Source organism: Dromaius novaehollandiae, chromosome 10, assembly GCF_036370855.1.
Source record: "Dromaius novaehollandiae isolate bDroNov1 chromosome 10, bDroNov1.hap1, whole genome shotgun sequence".
Classification (NCBI taxonomy): Eukaryota; Metazoa; Chordata; class Aves; order Casuariiformes; family Dromaiidae; genus Dromaius; species Dromaius novaehollandiae.
In genome coordinates, this window is record NC_088107.1 from 17129688 (window position 1) to 17147072 (window position 17385).

At 37.8% G+C, this 17385-nt stretch overlaps 1 protein-coding gene across 3 annotated transcripts in view; it reads right to left on the reverse strand.

The window, feature by feature from the left end:
* The window catches only part of MYO1E (myosin IE), a 100203-nt gene that overhangs the window by 15869 nt on the left and 66949 nt on the right, over positions 1-17385 (reverse strand). For all 3 annotated transcript variants that reach the window (XM_064517454.1, XM_064517455.1, XM_026113345.2), the window contains 5 exons: positions 13423-13521; positions 9356-9500; positions 5105-5219; positions 4195-4364; positions 3571-3716 (listed from right to left, as the gene is read on the reverse strand). In XM_064517454.1, coding sequence (XP_064373524.1) covers positions 3571-3716; positions 4195-4364; positions 5105-5219; positions 9356-9500; positions 13423-13521 — 675 coding nt within the window. The remainder of the gene's footprint in view (positions 1-3570; positions 3717-4194; positions 4365-5104; positions 5220-9355; positions 9501-13422; positions 13522-17385) is intronic.

Sequence of the window (17385 nt, forward strand, 5' to 3'; positions counted from 1 at the left end):
GAACCGTGTGAGGGTGTTGCTTTGTTACCTTTTTGCTTCTATCTCATCTTCTGCTGCCATTACTAACATTAGAAAATATTATTTTACCACTGCAATTTCTTTCAGCATGTTAGACATCACCTAAGCAAAAGAGGCAATCTCAGTTTGCATTTCTCTTTGGAGAAATGGACCTTACAGATCCTGTTGCATTTAGAATTAACATTTATTAAGAAGTGATTTCAGAGTTTTTTTTCTGAACAAATGCATACTAAAAACTTGCCACTAGCACATCATTCAGAGTGTCAACATCTGCACTGTAGAGGTCAAGGCTGTGGAAAACCAGCTCTTTTTACAGCCAGGTGAAGGGAAAGCCAAAGTTGCATAACTTTCACTGAGGAACAACTTCTTTTAATGGTTTGCACAGCAATAAATCACAGGGAGAAGGCATTGATATCTAATACAAATCCATATGTGCATTATTTCAGCATTCCACTGTAACTCAAAAGCAAGCTAATTGTAGCACATAAGGAACTGACAGAAGTTTCAGCTCAGAAAGGAGCTGCCTTCTATCACAGACACAATTAAGTCTATTCACCCACACAGTGTTTTCTAATCACCTAGCAATTAACGGCTTCCCCCTTGGAGCATGCTCTACCAGCAGGTGTGCCTGATTGCTGACTCTTTAAATCTGAAAGGGGCAACCAAGACCAGCCCTTCAGTCATCACTTTTCATCTGACTGCTGTAGGCAATGATTTTCTCTAGAAACTGTGAGTATCTTTTCATTTACTTTATGCAGATTTAAGGATAACTTTATCTACCAGAGGTGCTTTTGCCACCAGATAGAAAGTTACAGTTCTAACCTACCTAACATATTAGGTAAACTATGAGTTGTACTACTACCTATTTTTTCTAAAAGTTTAACCACCACCATTGCACTTCATATATCCTTTCAAACTCTAAACTGCTGGGATCATTCTAGGAAAGGATGCATGAAACTATGAACTTACCTAATTACATTAAAGTACCTAAACATATTTAAAACAGCAATGAGAGATCTATGAAAACAGAGAAGCATGACCTTCTTGCCTACCACCTCAAGTCAAGCAAAGCTAGAGCCTCAGCAGGGCTCTGAAGGAGACCTGTAAGAAAAGCCCAAGAACCCCATTAAATGTTACCCCATCAGCAGTATTATTTTTGTTGACTTGGCAAGAAGCCTGACTTAACAATACCATTAGGATGGTCTGTGTCGCTGCTTATCAGATGAACTATAAAGCTCAGTAATTCATTGCTACTAAAAACACAAGAATGTTTCCATAAGAGTGAAGGTTGTCATACTCGATACCTTGGACAGATTCCAACCTGAGTGCATTAAACTGCAATTCCTTTAGTAATATAAGTTATTATATAGCATTACTTGATGTTAACACATGTCAGTGCTGTTAATTATTCTGCCTTTCTTGTATATATCCAAGTTTGCATCCATACACTGTGCATGGGTTTCTTGAGAGACAGTTATTGTTTAGATAGCAATGTAAGAACCCCGTTATCTTCTCTCCCCCTTCCATTTAAAAATGCAATTTTTTATTTTATATTAATCTACTTAAGATATGGTATTAGCTAAAAAACAGTACAAGCAAGAATATGAAACTTCAACTTGTTATGAAACTTCCAGGCTGCAATACAGACACTAGCTAAAAACCATCCTGGATAAGCTCATGAAGAATCTTACTTCAATTGTTTCCCTCTAAGACAAGGGTTTTGAGATTCCTTTCAAAACCAGTCAGAAATCAATTATCTTAGAGATGTAAAAATTTTAAACCATAGGGAGAATAAACCACAGTTTTGAGAACACACTTAGAAGAGAATGCAAGTTAGAGCTAATACAATTTTTGTTTGGAATCTGACATGTCTGAAAAACTGCTTTCTCAGAAATACGTAGTTGGCAATATATGCCACCAATAAAGGTTTCATTCTGTTCTACTAGTTTAAAAGACTGTTTAATGTTACAAGCCCTAGCACTTGCCACTGAGAATTTTATCTCAGATTCCAGTGAAGCAGAACTTTTGTAGCTTCTACGGGCAGTGCTGTATTACTATTATGCTGCCTCAATGCAGAGTGAAGATATTCCTTGAGTAAGACCCATTTTGAACTCAGCCCCTACTAACCCGAAAACACAGAAAAGCCCTCTTGTGCCCCTTGGTTTTGTTTTTTTGGGACTTTTTTGAGATATCTAGACAACTTGATAGGATGCAGTCCTGAATCTACTTCCAGCATATACAAGAACCAATGGTTTTTACAACACAGTAATAGCAATAAAGTAAGCTTAAAACATTTTTAGACATAATACAATATACATATTTCTTCAGAACCAAGCACATTTGGTTTTACTTCAAGAAGTCTTGCTGAACTGTTATTTACATGTGAGAGGAGTGTAACAGCTTTCACTAACTTGGCAGACAGCCGTCCCTTTAGCTGACTCAATGCGACTATGCTGTTGGAATGCTACAGACCCAATGTGAGTGTCTGGCTGCAATCTGTTCAAGATTTGCACAGCACGCAGTCCAATCTTGGAGCAATAAAATGACAGGTTTCACTCTCATTTTTAACCTAGATCTACTACAGTTGCTTGCTGTTGCAACTTTTGTTATAAAGGTGTATGGTAAATAAACCACCGGCTTTAAAAAAAAAAAAAAAAAAAAAAAAAGTCATTGTGGGTGCTGACACGCTTTGCAGACTTCCTCATCCTGAAATGGCTGAGTTAAAAACTGGGCAGAAATGTGAAATCTGCCATTTTTTAAGCACTGTAAAATATCTGTGAGAAGATTTCTGACTTCACTTTCTGATTTCAACATTTAAAGTATACTCATTGCCTTACGAGGCTGGATCTGCATTCCCGTTATATTAAATTACATTCAGCTGCCAGCTCTGATTAACTGCAACAACAGATACAAAGGTATCAACAGACTTTGTCCCCTTTTCAAAGGGATAAAGTGATGTAGACAAGAATACATGTCTTGTGGGAAGTTTCTTCCTGGTTTTACTTACCTAACTGGGTTTCTCTCTCAGCTCTTTGTAGAAACCCCAGATACTTCCTGCAATCTGGGACTGGTTTGACATTGAGTCAGCAGAAATGATGAGAAATCCAATAGAAATAAAAAGTTCGAATAGCCAGCCAGAGAGAAAACATCCTCTTAGGAAGTGATGGACTTGCACAAGATGTACTTGCATAGAATCAAGAATTACTTATGGGATACAAGCTTGAGCCAAAATGCACTAGAACCTCCTTGCACCAATTATCATGGTGAAAAACAGCCTTCACAGAATATATTTTGGAGGACACACCAGAGAAGTGAGACCTAGCGTAAGTGAGCCATTTTAACAACTAGTCAGAAAATGTTCATGTATTGGCTGTAAACATAAACATCTATTCCTATAGCACACTTAAAAAAGACTGGGAGTGACAGCTTCAGTTTGGCTTATGTACAAAATTTAATTGATACAGCTCATGAAACAGCCTTCATCAGTTGGTTTACTTCCCCTGCCCTACATAAACTTCTCTGTTAATGGAAAGATGTTTTCAAGGTACTGACCTTAGAGAAACAGAAAGAATTCTCTCCATTTCCATCCTCCGCTTTAAGACTTCCTTCACTTGGCCTTTCTCTGGACCCTGCTTTATCTTTTCACGCCCAATCAGGTATATGCACTTTGGAGTGAGGACAAGATCTCGCTTTACACCCTGAAATACAAAATTGTTTGAAAATATATAGCTATACAGACATCAACTCCCTAACGTCGTACAGCTACACGAAAGATATATAAAGCACTGTGATTTGGGGCAAGGTCATTGGCTTTGCTTTGAGTAGGAAAATAACAATGTGAACAATCACATGACCTGAGAGTCAGACTACACTGGGCTAAAAAGTAGTCATGCTCCCCATTTTCTAGTAAATATAACTTTCTGCCCAATGAGTCCCATAAGCCCTTTGTGCTGGGACAACAGGGTTCAAAATGGCAATGTTCAGATCAAGAGGGTGTAATTGCTTCCCTGTGCCAAGTGTCACATGTCTTTTAGGTTAAAGATGGTATTTGGTCAAGCTAGTGTCTCAGGTGGTATGACACTAGTGTCACAGAGTTTGTTATATAGGATAGCAAAAAGACAGCTGTATAACTCCCTAGCAGAACTGATGATTACCGGGTGATGTTCTAAATCCTACCTTAAACCGCCTATCATATTTAGTGACGGTATCTGCAAAATCAATCTTCTCCCGTTTGCCCACAAACTGGCGTAGCTCTGGATGGTCCTCCATGCCTATGTAATCTCCCATAAAATTCCTGTTAATGCTGTTTCGTCTTCTCTCTTTCTTGTTCAGCAATAGATCAGAAGCTTAAATACAAAAAATAGTGATTTGTAATATTTACTATATAATTTTCTAAACTCATGCTCTGAAAGTGCTAACGGTTTGAAGGAGAACTATTGGGGAAGAAGTGATAACCAAATTGTTTATAATCTGGAGAAAACAGCAAGAAACTGGTAATCCTTTATATAAGGAGCCATGGGATTTTAAATCCATTCCTACTGAAATATACTGATGGCAGGCTCAGCAGTCCTGATGAATCAGGAGCACTTTGGGAACTATGGAAATTCTGACTCGGTATTTGCTGTTGGAAATTAAAGGTCAGCTCTTCCAAACCCACAATGTTGTTCATTCATACTTCAAAAACTGAGCTGTTAAACAGGTATCTCACCATCTACCAGGAAAATAATTAGGCATTACAGTGTTTGTATTGGTTTGTATCATCCCCAGGCCATCTAGCTCCTGTATAACTGTGGGAAGCACTAATTTTCACTTCCCCTTGAAAATTCCTGGTCTTTCCTACCTGCTCTAGCTTTGTTTTGAGAGTGAAGTACCAAGAAACCCAGGCATGCAGAGCACAGTGTAGAACAGCCAACCTCAGCAGTGGCACCTCAGGGTCTAACAGCTTGCAGTCATTCCCAGTGCATTCCCCATCTGCAGTGCAATGGTTTGCTCTACAGAGAGGGAGCTATTTCCTTCATCTCTTGTAGCACACTTTCTATTTCTGGAATCACATGTGAAATATCTGTCATCAAAAGTGAGGACCTACCTTCTTCTCTCATTTGTACATATTTTTTTCTGGCCACATACTTCCTCCATGCCTTCTGGATGGCCCGGGCATACCCATCATACTTCCTTTCTCTCATCTCTTCCAACAAAAATAGCTGCACAAAGAAACGGTACAGTGGATCAAGCATTTTACAAGAAAGGAAAGTTGGGGAAAAGGCCATATTTTACTTTCAACTTCCCAGTGTATTTCAGTCTAGACCCAAGCTGTTGCCTCTACTACAACCAAGGAGTCCAAGATCAGAATGTCAAGGAAACATATTTGAGAGAGAGCTCTGAAGCTTGAATTGTCCTGGCTTATACCAGTCTGCCCACCAACCCTGATAGCACATTTTGCAGGAAGACTATGGGTCTTCCCTGAAGTACTACTGCTGTACCTCAAGGTTAACCAGTGGGCATCCCTACAGTCTCCATCTCCAGCTCACCATATTCTCAAAAATTCCCATTCCTCTGTCAGAACCTGAGCATGTAGTAAGAGGATCAGTGCCACACATAGCACAGTAACGCACTGAAATCACGTGCCACTTCCTTCCTTGTCTGAATTTCATAGTGGCATGTCCATTTGCTCTGTTCTCCAGCAGTTGAGTTTGCAGGCTGGCTGCAATCTTTACAATCGGACCTTATATTTTGCTATGATATAACGAGATGTGAATCTAATGTTGGGGGAATTCAAGAAGAAATGTTGATTTATTAAAAGTGAAATTGAAGTGCACTCCTTAGTTTTTGAGAACTTGCCAGGTCTACTGAAATATATGCAAGTTTAATGCATTAGAACAATTTTATAATTACTGTAGGATACAGCGTATTTCACCTTAGCCTTTTACATACTGTGTTTAGCTTAAAAAAAGAGAATTTCTTGTTTCTTCAGCAGCACAAGCACTTGGCTAACAATTATGGTATTACCTCACAGTCTGCTGACTTGACTGTTGTTTATTTCCCTCTACTGTGTGTTAAATATAAGCATTTTACTGTTAGCTTTCAAGAGATAAAAATTAATTAAAACAAGTATATTAAGAAGGAGACTTGGGCATCGTTCAATTTGCTGTCTTAAAACATGCAAATCTAGAAAAATAGTGTTGCTCATATTGATCTTAAAAGGAAACTAGATCTAGGGCAAACCATTTCCACAAGACCTCACTTGCTCTTGTGCCGAGTTATTTTTTCAGGTGTTTGATTGAAATGTAAATAATAAAGCCTCCTGTCTGCCACCTGTAAAACCTTACTTCACAGTTAAATGAACAGTTGCCAGCTACAGAAAGCTTATAAAAATCCCTTCATAAACATGCAAGCAGTAGATAGGATTTCAGCATGCAGCCTGAGTCCTCCTGGTACAAAAATGTACTCTGCTTCACTGAGGGCCATAATCGAGCCCTTAATCGGTGCAATTCAGGTTACAGTAACAATACTGATGGTGTCTCTTGTGAACATGTGCCATTTAATCTTTCCTAACAGTAATGCATGCTAACTGCAAAATCTCATTGCAAAAGGTCATCAGAATGACACTTAATGAAGTCCAATGAAAACATCAAGTTAAAAACATAGTTCAGTAAAAGATAAGTTATAAAATACAAATACTGGATAAATTATTTTTACAAATATGTATTTATTATACAGCTTCCTCTAACATTTCCTCTGAGCAAATCAAATCAAGTATTTTTTCATCCTACTGGCAGTAACAGGTGCTTTGCTCTCTACTGAGGGAAAGAAAAATCTTAATTTACCATCTAAAGGTTCATTTTCCTCAAAAGTAATATGACCTTGGCCAATACTTTAGTAATAAGGTGAAAGCTATTTGTCTTTTGTACAAAAAATATAAAGTAAGCTTTAGAATGTAAAATTCATAGTACTAAAAAATGTTTTTGAACTTAAAAAAAAAAAAAAGCCCCAAACTAATTTTAGTCTTCTCTTAAAAATTAATTTCATGTCTTTTCAAAAAAATACATTTTGAAAGAAACAGTATATAGTAATTGAAAACATGCATTTAATTTAAATTGAAATGGAAGTGCAACAAAAATAAATTTACTCTTTTCAGTCAGTGCCAGGTTGTCTTAAATGGCAGAACTGCCCTTCAGTAAAACTCGCAGAAATGCTATTAAGTGGCATTTAAAGGCAACTGGGACATAGTGTTACAGAAATGCATTAGAATGGGAGGACCCAACATACTCTCCACTGGCCACCACTGAAAGGATTGTTATAAGGAGTGATGTGGGATTAAACATTAAATGATCCAATCTCTGATACTGTGTTCCAAAATGGAAAGATGTTTCTCATACAACGTATAACACAAGGTAATTAGCACCCCTTCAGCAGCCTAAAGCACATTAATATAAATTTAGTACTCCCAGGGAGGCAGAGCCAAAGAAAGTCTATATAATAAAAGCAAGACTCCGTGAGAACTATGGCACCTATGTTCGAAACTGCTTTTCCTGCTTGCTTGGTTGTGCCATGTTCCCCAATAAAACTTTATGTGCACACAAATGCACAAACAGTCCTGGGTACATAATTGTCCTCTCCAGTAAAATTCCCTAACCAAAAAGATAAAGGCCACATTCCCTCTCCTTGGCCTGATGAATTCTTTTCTTAGCAGGAAGTGGAAAAGTTTCAAGATGAATGGGAAACATGATTTCCTTCTCTTGGAGACAACCTAGTAATTAGCATATGATGTTGGGGTAGAGCAGATTTAGATTTTGGCCACTTCAGGGCGAGGAAAAACTAGATCCCATCAATGTGGGTGATGCACCCACGGCATCAAGGCACTGCCTGATGAGCACTTAAACTGTTCAGCTATTAAAGACAGGCAGTAACAAACTTGTTCACTTTAGTCTTTGAAAAAACAGGAATAAGCCTTACCCCATTGGAAAACATGGCTGCTGAAAAATCTGATGGTTAGCTGACGATTTATTACATAAAATTGAAAAAATACTTTAAAATTCTGGACTTACCCATAAGATAGCATAGCACTGGGAAAGACAATCACACAAAAATCATTTTAGTGTTGTCTTTAATTGTTAATCTCTCAAACATTGTATTGGGCCTGCAACAAACTGCAATGAATAGCATGGATGCAACATAATTTCATAGTGAAAATGAGAAAATTAGCTTTGCTATAGTGTAAGAAAATTAACATAGGACTAGAAGATGCCACTTGAGTTACCAATTCTGTTCCCTTGCAATTACAAGAAACTAGCTAATCCAGATTAGTCTACACAGATATTTGACCAGAGCTTGTACTTGCCACTACCTTGTAACAAACTTGAGGTCAACAGTAAAGAACTAAGTCACATCTGTAACATCACAAGAAGATATCAAAGACATTAGTGATGTCCCAGGCTATTGCATCAACTTTGTAGGACAAAACTCCCCAATGATCTTAAGATATAAACCATGCCCTGTGCTATGGAAGAAGGCAAAGGAACCTCACACTTCCTCATAGTTGTCTAGCTAAGGTGTGTTGCTTGCAATGACTAAGTTGAATCAATCCTAGACTGGAATTTCCTGTTCTGCCAACAGAGCATGGATCTAAGAATCTAAAAGCCTGATTGCTTCTGAAACAATGAGGAATAAATCCTTCTGAACAGAATATATATTTTCCTTGTCAACTTTCCTGAATAGTGGCATAAGAAATTTTTTTTCCAACAGACTTTGTGCAGTTTAGCAGCTACAGAATACAAAGAGCCTTGTGATGGCCCCCTAGTGTTTTCTTTGAATGGGAGTTTATTTCAGTCATTCTCTAAGGTCGAGTTATTCAATAATGCAAAACGTTCCCTTATATTTGGGGGCTGTTCTCCTATTTCCATCAGTAGTTCTTGTACTGAGAAGACCCATTTTCCTTCTTGAACTAATGGTCATAGATCTATTTTCATGCCATGATATTCCTCCATGGATGTCTCTGATGACTCTGTGTCATTAAATGCATCAGGAAGACAAGATGGGATATGCGCCACCTTACACTGAAACATCTTCATATCCCATCTTGTCTTTCTGAAGCATTTAATGTTCCTTGTGTCAAATAGCATCACAATCATGTAGGATTTCGTGCTGTACCCATTATACAAGTGCCTAGAACCCCTGCTGCACCCACGGTGTCAAGGCACTGCCTGATGAGCAGCCTGACTTCTTATATTTTGATATTTCCCCCACCCTAGCAGATCTCATGCAGAACTTCTGAGTAGGCAGGCCTTTCATTTCAGCAAAGCAGTGTCACATTTAAAGACTCGTATCCTGCCACACTTACAGACTCTGGAGCTTTGATGAAGACTTTAGATTTCCCAAGTTGATACTGGTCAGGATCCATGTTGACTGACTGGAGCAGGTGGAGAACTCCTTGTTTCTCGTCTCCTTTCCAGGAAGGCCAGGTTGCTTTGGTCAGAATGGCATATCTGAACAACCAAAGAAGAGAGATTAAAACTTGGCATCACAAAGCAGCAGCAGAATACCACTGACTTAGTATTACCCTTGGGGGTCTGACCATCTGGCAGAACTTAGAGAAACAGAAGGACTTACAGAAGATGCACAATTTTAAGGTGCTCTTTAGCAAGACTAAACAACTGTAAGGAGAAGGGCAACAGTGCCCGGGATACTCCATTTCCAGATGCTGAGTTATTACCTCATGACTGCAGTAGTTAATTACAGAAAGTTTTGATTGCTGTGCTCTCCTAAATCCAGGGCAAGGATATTTACTAGCAATGGTTTATAGACCAGTGTTAAGTACCTCCATGCTTGTCATTTCACTGATTCCTTCCCAAGCATGGGGTCAGTTTCCCATTAAACCCTGCTCTGTCCCCTTGTTCTTACAAAGGCCTTTTGTGTTTCCAAGCAAGTGGCCAGCTTATGCTCCTAACCCATCTGTGGACAACAGTTGGTCTGCTCTGAGCCGTTGGCCTTTTCCCAGGAAGCCTTCAGCTTGGCTTGTGCTACAGGAGGGAAGAAGCTGCGATGTCGGTGCTGTCCAGAGGGAGCACTGGGAATGGGCCATGACACAAGGCAGGGAGGTGCTGTGATAGTGGACGTGTTTGAGAGGTTGAGGTGAGCAGTTCTGTCTCATGGTGTTCTCCGTAAGCCTTGGAAATGAGGTGGATGCCAGATTACAGCTGCTTTTAAACGCCCACTTTTTCAGGCTTAACTTGGGCTTTTGGAAGGAGCAGGCTGTATGTACAAAGCTTTCCTGTTCCACTGCTCCTGGTGAGTCTGCTGATGAGCACTGACAACCGTTAGCTGCCTTAGCATGACTGGGGCAAGCAGCTTCTCTAGAAGCAACTATTCCAGGGCCTTTGCGAATGAGTGAAGAAAAGATAAATTTGTGGCAAATTTTTCCCCAAAATCCTTTCTGTGCTCCACTCTTGACACTTTTCTTTCATAATGCCTTAAGTGTATTTGAGTGAAATAAACTAAATCATGCTTATTAGTAAAACTATCCAACTAATGAAAAAAGCAATAAGGTATAGATTCAGTTTGTTGCGATTCCCAAGTTCCTATTTTTCAGGAAGACTTAGGCAGCTCCTAAGTATTAATGCAAATGTTCTCAAAATCACACAGGGAGTTGTTAGAAAATTCATTCAGGGGGATGTTCATTATTCATGTTTGTCATGTCTGAAGTGTTATCCAGCCAGGGAGCAGAAAGTGTCATGCAACTTAGATAAGAATACTATGCAAAGAAAAATAGCAAATGGTTAAAAAGAAATAGATCGCAATAAGTCATAATATATACATTATTTGTTGAAACTACTCCAAACATTTCTGACTAGCAAGTACATGAGAAGAGTATAAGGCTAACTTGTGAACAGTCCAACAGGATTCAAAAGCATCTGTTGTTTTGTTCAACTCTAGTTATCAAATGTTCAGGTAGTGTGCATAATGGTGTAATAAAGCATCTCCTACACCATCTTATATATATAAGCACATTATATGTAATCTATAATTACAGATACATTTATATATTTATATACTTTATCATTATCATGGATAGATGCAAAGGAGTGTGAGGGGTTGTAAGTTAAAGTAACTCGCAGCTTATTTAACAACCTCTTTTTCAGGATCATCATGTACATTCAACAGTAGAGTTGTATAAGCAGGTCTAAGCAAATCTGAATTTAAGGGAGCTGAAGTTAATACAGACCATCAAAGCTGTGACAGCTTCCACACAACAGAATTTTACACTACATTTCGGCATGCTACAAATTCTACCCTACGTGTTCCAAAAGGAGGAAATAAAATAATGACTTAAAACAAGATATGACTTTAAACCTTTTAATATAAATAGAGTTTGCAGGTACCAAATAAGAATAGACTTGAAATTCTCCTTTTCTTATAAATTCAAAATATTTTTATACATCTTACTAAGAGACTGAGAAGTCTAAAGGGAAGAAGCAGTAGATTATTCTATAACATGCATCAATTAAGCCTTCCACAATTCTACAGTTAAATATTCAATAATGTGTGAATTCACTGCCATTTAGAAATAGCACTTTCCTCCAATGTATTTGTGCATACTTGATTATAATTAATGTTGTCCTCTAAACTGGGTCATGTCAATATCCATATATCTAGGTTTTTCAAGGTTACATGTAATTTGAGTTTGCAGAGGGATTTTGGCACAAGTACCAAGTACGTTCTTAACTTTTTTGTTTGGCAGTCAGGAGTTGGAATTTTTTCAGAAGCATTTTATCCATTATAAACTCATAGTAAGCAGTTAGGTCATATGCCTAAATATGGGTATATGGAGTTCAGCTTTTGGATTGGTTACGCTTTAAAACACACAGGCCTTTTCAGTGACTGGCTTTTTGCATGCAAATGTAAATTTCAGACATAAAAGTCTATTCAGACTGTAAACGTCCACTTATGAGCTGCCAAGGAACTCCCAATGAAAACAACTGTACAAGCATGCATTTCCTGTCCATCCATGCCGCAGCCCACTTCTACTCACACTGACTCACGGTGTCAGAACAGAGCTCGATCTGGGCGCTAGAGAACTGCGAATGGAAAGGTTGCAGCAAGAGTTTTACTCATGAAATGTTAAATTTAACAAGATTGATTCAAAACAAGATCTAAATTCAATAGAGAATGGTTTCAGTTGCCTGTGGATCTCTGCAGATGAAGAGAAATATAGAAATATATTCACCTTTCTGAAGTAGCATGCAGCTTGCTCTGTGCAGATCTCTCAGGGAGATTTCCAGAACTGCATGGCTGTCATGCATAATCAATGTTCAACAGTTATGGAGGCTAGATTTAATACTCATTATTCATTTGTTACTGTGTCTCAGCAATTGTATTCTAGTAGGGTAATGCAATCTGAAGCACATTTATGTTTATATAACTGGGTTTGAAGATGGTGAAGAAAAAAAGATTAGGAATTGTTCCACATTAGAAAATTGAGTTCCATACCTTAAAATATTTTAGGTCTATTACCAGATGATTAAAACACTCATATAATCATAAAGTATTTTCAGTGGCTTTGTTCTGTCCTGCCTGATGAATCATACTCTATTCTTTGAAACAACTAATTGCTTTGTTTTTAATTCTCAAATGTAACACAAAGACTTCCAACAAAAGCTCATTTGTCATGTAGCATCCCAGTTTTAGCAGTAATTAGCTATATATCTCAATTTTCAAAAACAAAAGTTAAATGTTGTATAAATCTTGAAATTGCTTTCATTTAAGAGTGTTTCAGTAGCAATTACTGGGTAGTTAATCCATTCCAACAGCTGTTCCTAAGACACTGAAAAGATATTTGGTGTCACAGAGCTCTGACTTGTTTTCACTCAGTGAACAGCTGCAGTGGTCTGAGTTGTTATTGTTCCCAGCTGCTTGAACACCAGCATAAGGATATAACATGAGCAATTTAAGCTAATATATTACTCTGTGCACTGGAGTGGTTGAAAGGCAGGCATACATTTCTTCACCCATCCTCTGTCGTAGGGAAGAAAAGGTTGGAGAACTACAGCAGCGACATTTTAAACAAAGGTTAGCAGCTAGACATTCAGATTCCAGTGTATGCAGCTCAACTCTTAAGTTTGCTTTCTCCTATGTTTAATTCTTTTTACCTTTGAAGAACCCTTATAACAAATACAAGAAGAGCTGAGGCCTTAAGCAAATTTACAGAAAAGTGAAAGACTTTCAAAGACAAGTTAGTTTAAAAAGAAAAAAAATTAAATCTCTGCAGAGCTTGGATCCTGAGCATAGGTAAATGGGAAAAGGGAGAAGATAAATAGGAGATGAGAAATATTCAAAGCTTGCAGCTTTTTGTTTTCCTCCTCATCATGTAAACCACTGTGCTGTGATATTTCAAAATGAGTATCACCCTACCTCTGCAAAAACTTCTTGAAGACCCGTCTGTAGGCGTAGCCAGCTCTTCTTACTCGAATATTTTCTTTCAGACCTAAGTATTCTACTTGATGTTTTACCCTGTGGACAACAACACAGTAAGATTTATAATCTGTTTCATTTCAGCATATTTGTAGATTGAGGTATTTTTTAAAATTCCATATCCTGTGTAAAGATTCTACTTCTAAAATTCATACACAGGTATATGAATCTATTTATTCTTGCACATAATATACACACTGCATGGTAAGATATACATTCAAGGCAGGTAGACTACATTACCGAAATATATGTAGTTAAGTTTAACTTTAGTATTCTTTTCCCTAGTTTAACTTCCTAACTATGCCCTAATTCATGCATAAATTTTTAAACTAATATTATTACCCATAAAAGGGCAAGTAACTATTACCTACATTACCAGCTATTACCATACAGAGTGGGTATCTGAAGGAGGGGGGAGTTGTTTTTTGTTATGTTATTGCAGCCTTCATCAACGTTTTCCGTAGCTTAAATACCACCAGTTACCCACAGCAGCCTGTGCTTGGCTATTCTGAAGCATGCTCTGCTGGGTGGGATCCAGCGTGACGGCTGGAGACCGCCCTGGATGCCATGTTGCCGTTACCCGGAGGGCCTGAAGTAGCGAGCTGCTAGCTCCGCTCGTGACCTTACCCTGCGGCAGAGGGAGGATGTGAGATGGCGGCGGACTGCGCAGAAGCGCGCCCGGGAAGCTTGCTCAGGGCGTACTTCATAACAACCAAAACCTGTGAGCTGGCACCAGTGCTGGGGGCAGTGTCAGCAGCAGTGGAGGGCTCTGTGCTGCACGCGGGACTGAAACGCCCTGCCCCAACACCACGGCAGTTCCCTCATGCAAAACACTTCTGTTTAGGCTCTATACAGGGGAAGAATATTTCACCATAAATTTCAAAGCAGGAAAAAAGTTAAAGAAATCCCTTCCTTTTGGCATTTCTTTTTCTCTTTCAGGAGCTGTGGAACATATTTGACATTCTTTCTTAAATATCCTGCTAGTCTACTTTTTAATGCTTGGGAACTTGATTTGAAGAATTTGTTAACTTCATTAATGATGGATGATTGTTGCCATTTCTTGCATTTCCATAATTTTCTCATCTAAGCTGTGTGGTTGAAAGAAGCAATGCCAGTTTTTAATTCTAAATTCTGAAATGTGGTGTTTGGGGGTTTCTGTGGCTAACTCTTTGGTAGGGTGAAGTACAGAGGCTTACCTTTCAGTCAGAAATGTGAGAGTTGTTAAGATTTTAGTCCTGTAAGTTTAACAAACAGTATATATAAGAGCCTTTCTTTACATATAATCATGGAAATGTGAGGCTGTAAGGAACCATTTCATCTTAATCCTGTTTTGGTTATTGTTTCCTTGTTTTTACAAAAGATTTTTTTCAAACCGTGGAACCTCTAGGATGTTAATTCACTGTTACATCTCTAGCTATTTTGAAAGGTTAAATTCACTATAAAGTGTATTGCCTGTTGATTTTTTTTTCCTTTTTTTTGCTTGAGACATTCCTTTTACATGACTCGTAGTATAAAGGGAAAGAACTTTTGAAATGCCATGCTGCAAATGACAAAAGCCCTTCAGTTATTTCTTATTTTTAAAGAAGACTTAGAGGTATTTTATTAAATGATGAGAAGCACTCTTCTTAAAGCTCACAATAAAAAATACTGCACATTTTAATCTTGTGGTGTTCAAGGAATAAAGTATGTTTTGTACCTACTCCAAGAATGCTGGTGCAGTAACAGTAGAAAGTTGATGGTCAGAAATACATTTTCCTGTTTATAGCTTTCCCTCCTGTTCACATCTGGAATAATGCACTGCAGCAACAGTATTACTCCCTTTTTCTTACTGTCCTGCCAATACTACTGTCCAGCAGTAGAGAATGTGAGACAGTTTTCTGTTTTTTCTTTTATCCTGAGAAAAGGCACTCTTGAAAATCTTCCTCCAGGCATCAACCTCAAGCAGGTCAGGGTCTGGGAATTCAGCTAATGCAGCAATTTTGAATACAAGGCCAAGTGACTGTGCCAGGATCCGAACAAAAACACATTTCAAGGAACAGCCCAATTTTTGGAATAACTAAGGTATTATATAAGGTTTAGGTATTACACAAGGTCTATCTTAAAGTGCTAAATATTCTGAAGTTATTCAACAGCAGTGTGAACCTGGAGTGACATGGCTGCTTGGGGCATGAAATAATAATAAAAAAAGGCTTTGGACAAGTCTCTCTTCCTGTACTGAAGGACCGCATTTTCACAGCCTAGTAACATGCTACCAATAAGCAGGTTATAGATAAACTACTCCAATCATTTTTAAGTATTGAAGCATGTGTATGGCACAAAATTAAATGATCACAGAAGAAAAAAGAAAATCCACTAAACCAACATTCAACAAAATACTGCCTGTGCTCAGTTATATCTTGTATTTCCAGCATCACAGAACTTTCTCACAGGGAAATCATGAAATAGCAAAATGAAACAAACTGAAGTTCGAGTTGCATTATGCTTATAATTAAATCCCTTTTCTCTAGAAATGTCACTGCTACAGAAAATTTATATTTTATATAAATTTTATAAATTATTAATCTATATTTATATAGAGCTCTTTCTTAATACAGTATCAAAAAATATAGTTTGGAAAGGGAGAGAACATTAGTATTTTTAAACAGATGGAAGTTCACTGTCATAAAACTACTTCCATTCGTGTCTGATTTTGATACTATGCAATCCTTTGTCACCTATCCGTATTTTAGCATCAGTAACTGCTGCATTTGCCAAATATCATCCTCATTATGGGAAAACGAGGAGAAATCTTGCCCATTTTATCTCTGAAATGGGTTTCCTGAAAGCTGGCCTTTTGTCAGGATTAGGTTTTTGTTTGTTTCCTTGGTTTCCTAGCAACACTTTCCACAATAATAGGCCTGTTTTCCAATATGTAAATGATTGATTTTAAAAAGCCACTCAATTATTTATACCTTTTTGTTTTGTTACAAGCTTTAGACACATTTTTTCTAGGATCCTTTTTCTCCTTTGGCTGCAGTTTCAGTGGGAAATTCAGTGCTGCGTTGTAGGTTTTTGGGGATCGGGATGGCCAGCGAAGAAAAGATAAAGAGAATCTGCATTTAATGGCAAGACCTAAATGATATTTTCAAGGGGCAGTCACGATTGTTGCTTCTGAAAGTGCTCTACATCTGCATGTAATTGCGCTAGTCTGTGTGCCAAATGGCAGGAAGTGAGTTCTGGTGTGTTGCTGATGTGGTCATGAATGCTCTTTATCAAACTTAGCAAATTGCTTCCCTGTGATAAAAATAACCAATTGCTATATCAGCACTTTTACCAAAACCAAAAGTGCTTGGTAATATAATGATATATTTTAGTGTTAAATAATGTAGCCTGCCTCAGTGTGGGGAAGAAAAGAAAGTATCTTTTCTTTGATAATATGATGATGCTATGTAGCACCACACAGTTAAAAAGTCTTAAAACAGATTCAATAAAACAAACTGATGATTTAGGCATCTATTTTATGTCTATATAACCAGCTGCTATGATATTCAAGTGATTTCTCTTTAAAGAGCTGGCTAATGAAACTTTAAAATTAAGAAATAAAAAAAATCTTCTATATTCTTTGCTGGAGGGTATTTTTTGGTGTTTGAATAATTTTACAAAAACTTCTTTGAACCTTTTTTGATATATAAAAGCAAATTTAGACATCATGCTGGCTTTCAGCTATCTAGCCTTTTCAAAGGATAAAGCAAAAGCTAGAGTTGATATATAAAGCACTTGGTGTGTAAATCCTTCACTGAAAGCTGAGTTTTTAATTTACCAGTTGCGTTACTGACACATCCTGCAAATTTTGATTATCCGTAACTGAAAGGGGAAAAACTAAGAACTGCTTATATTAACTGCTGATTTAAATTAAGAGACCAC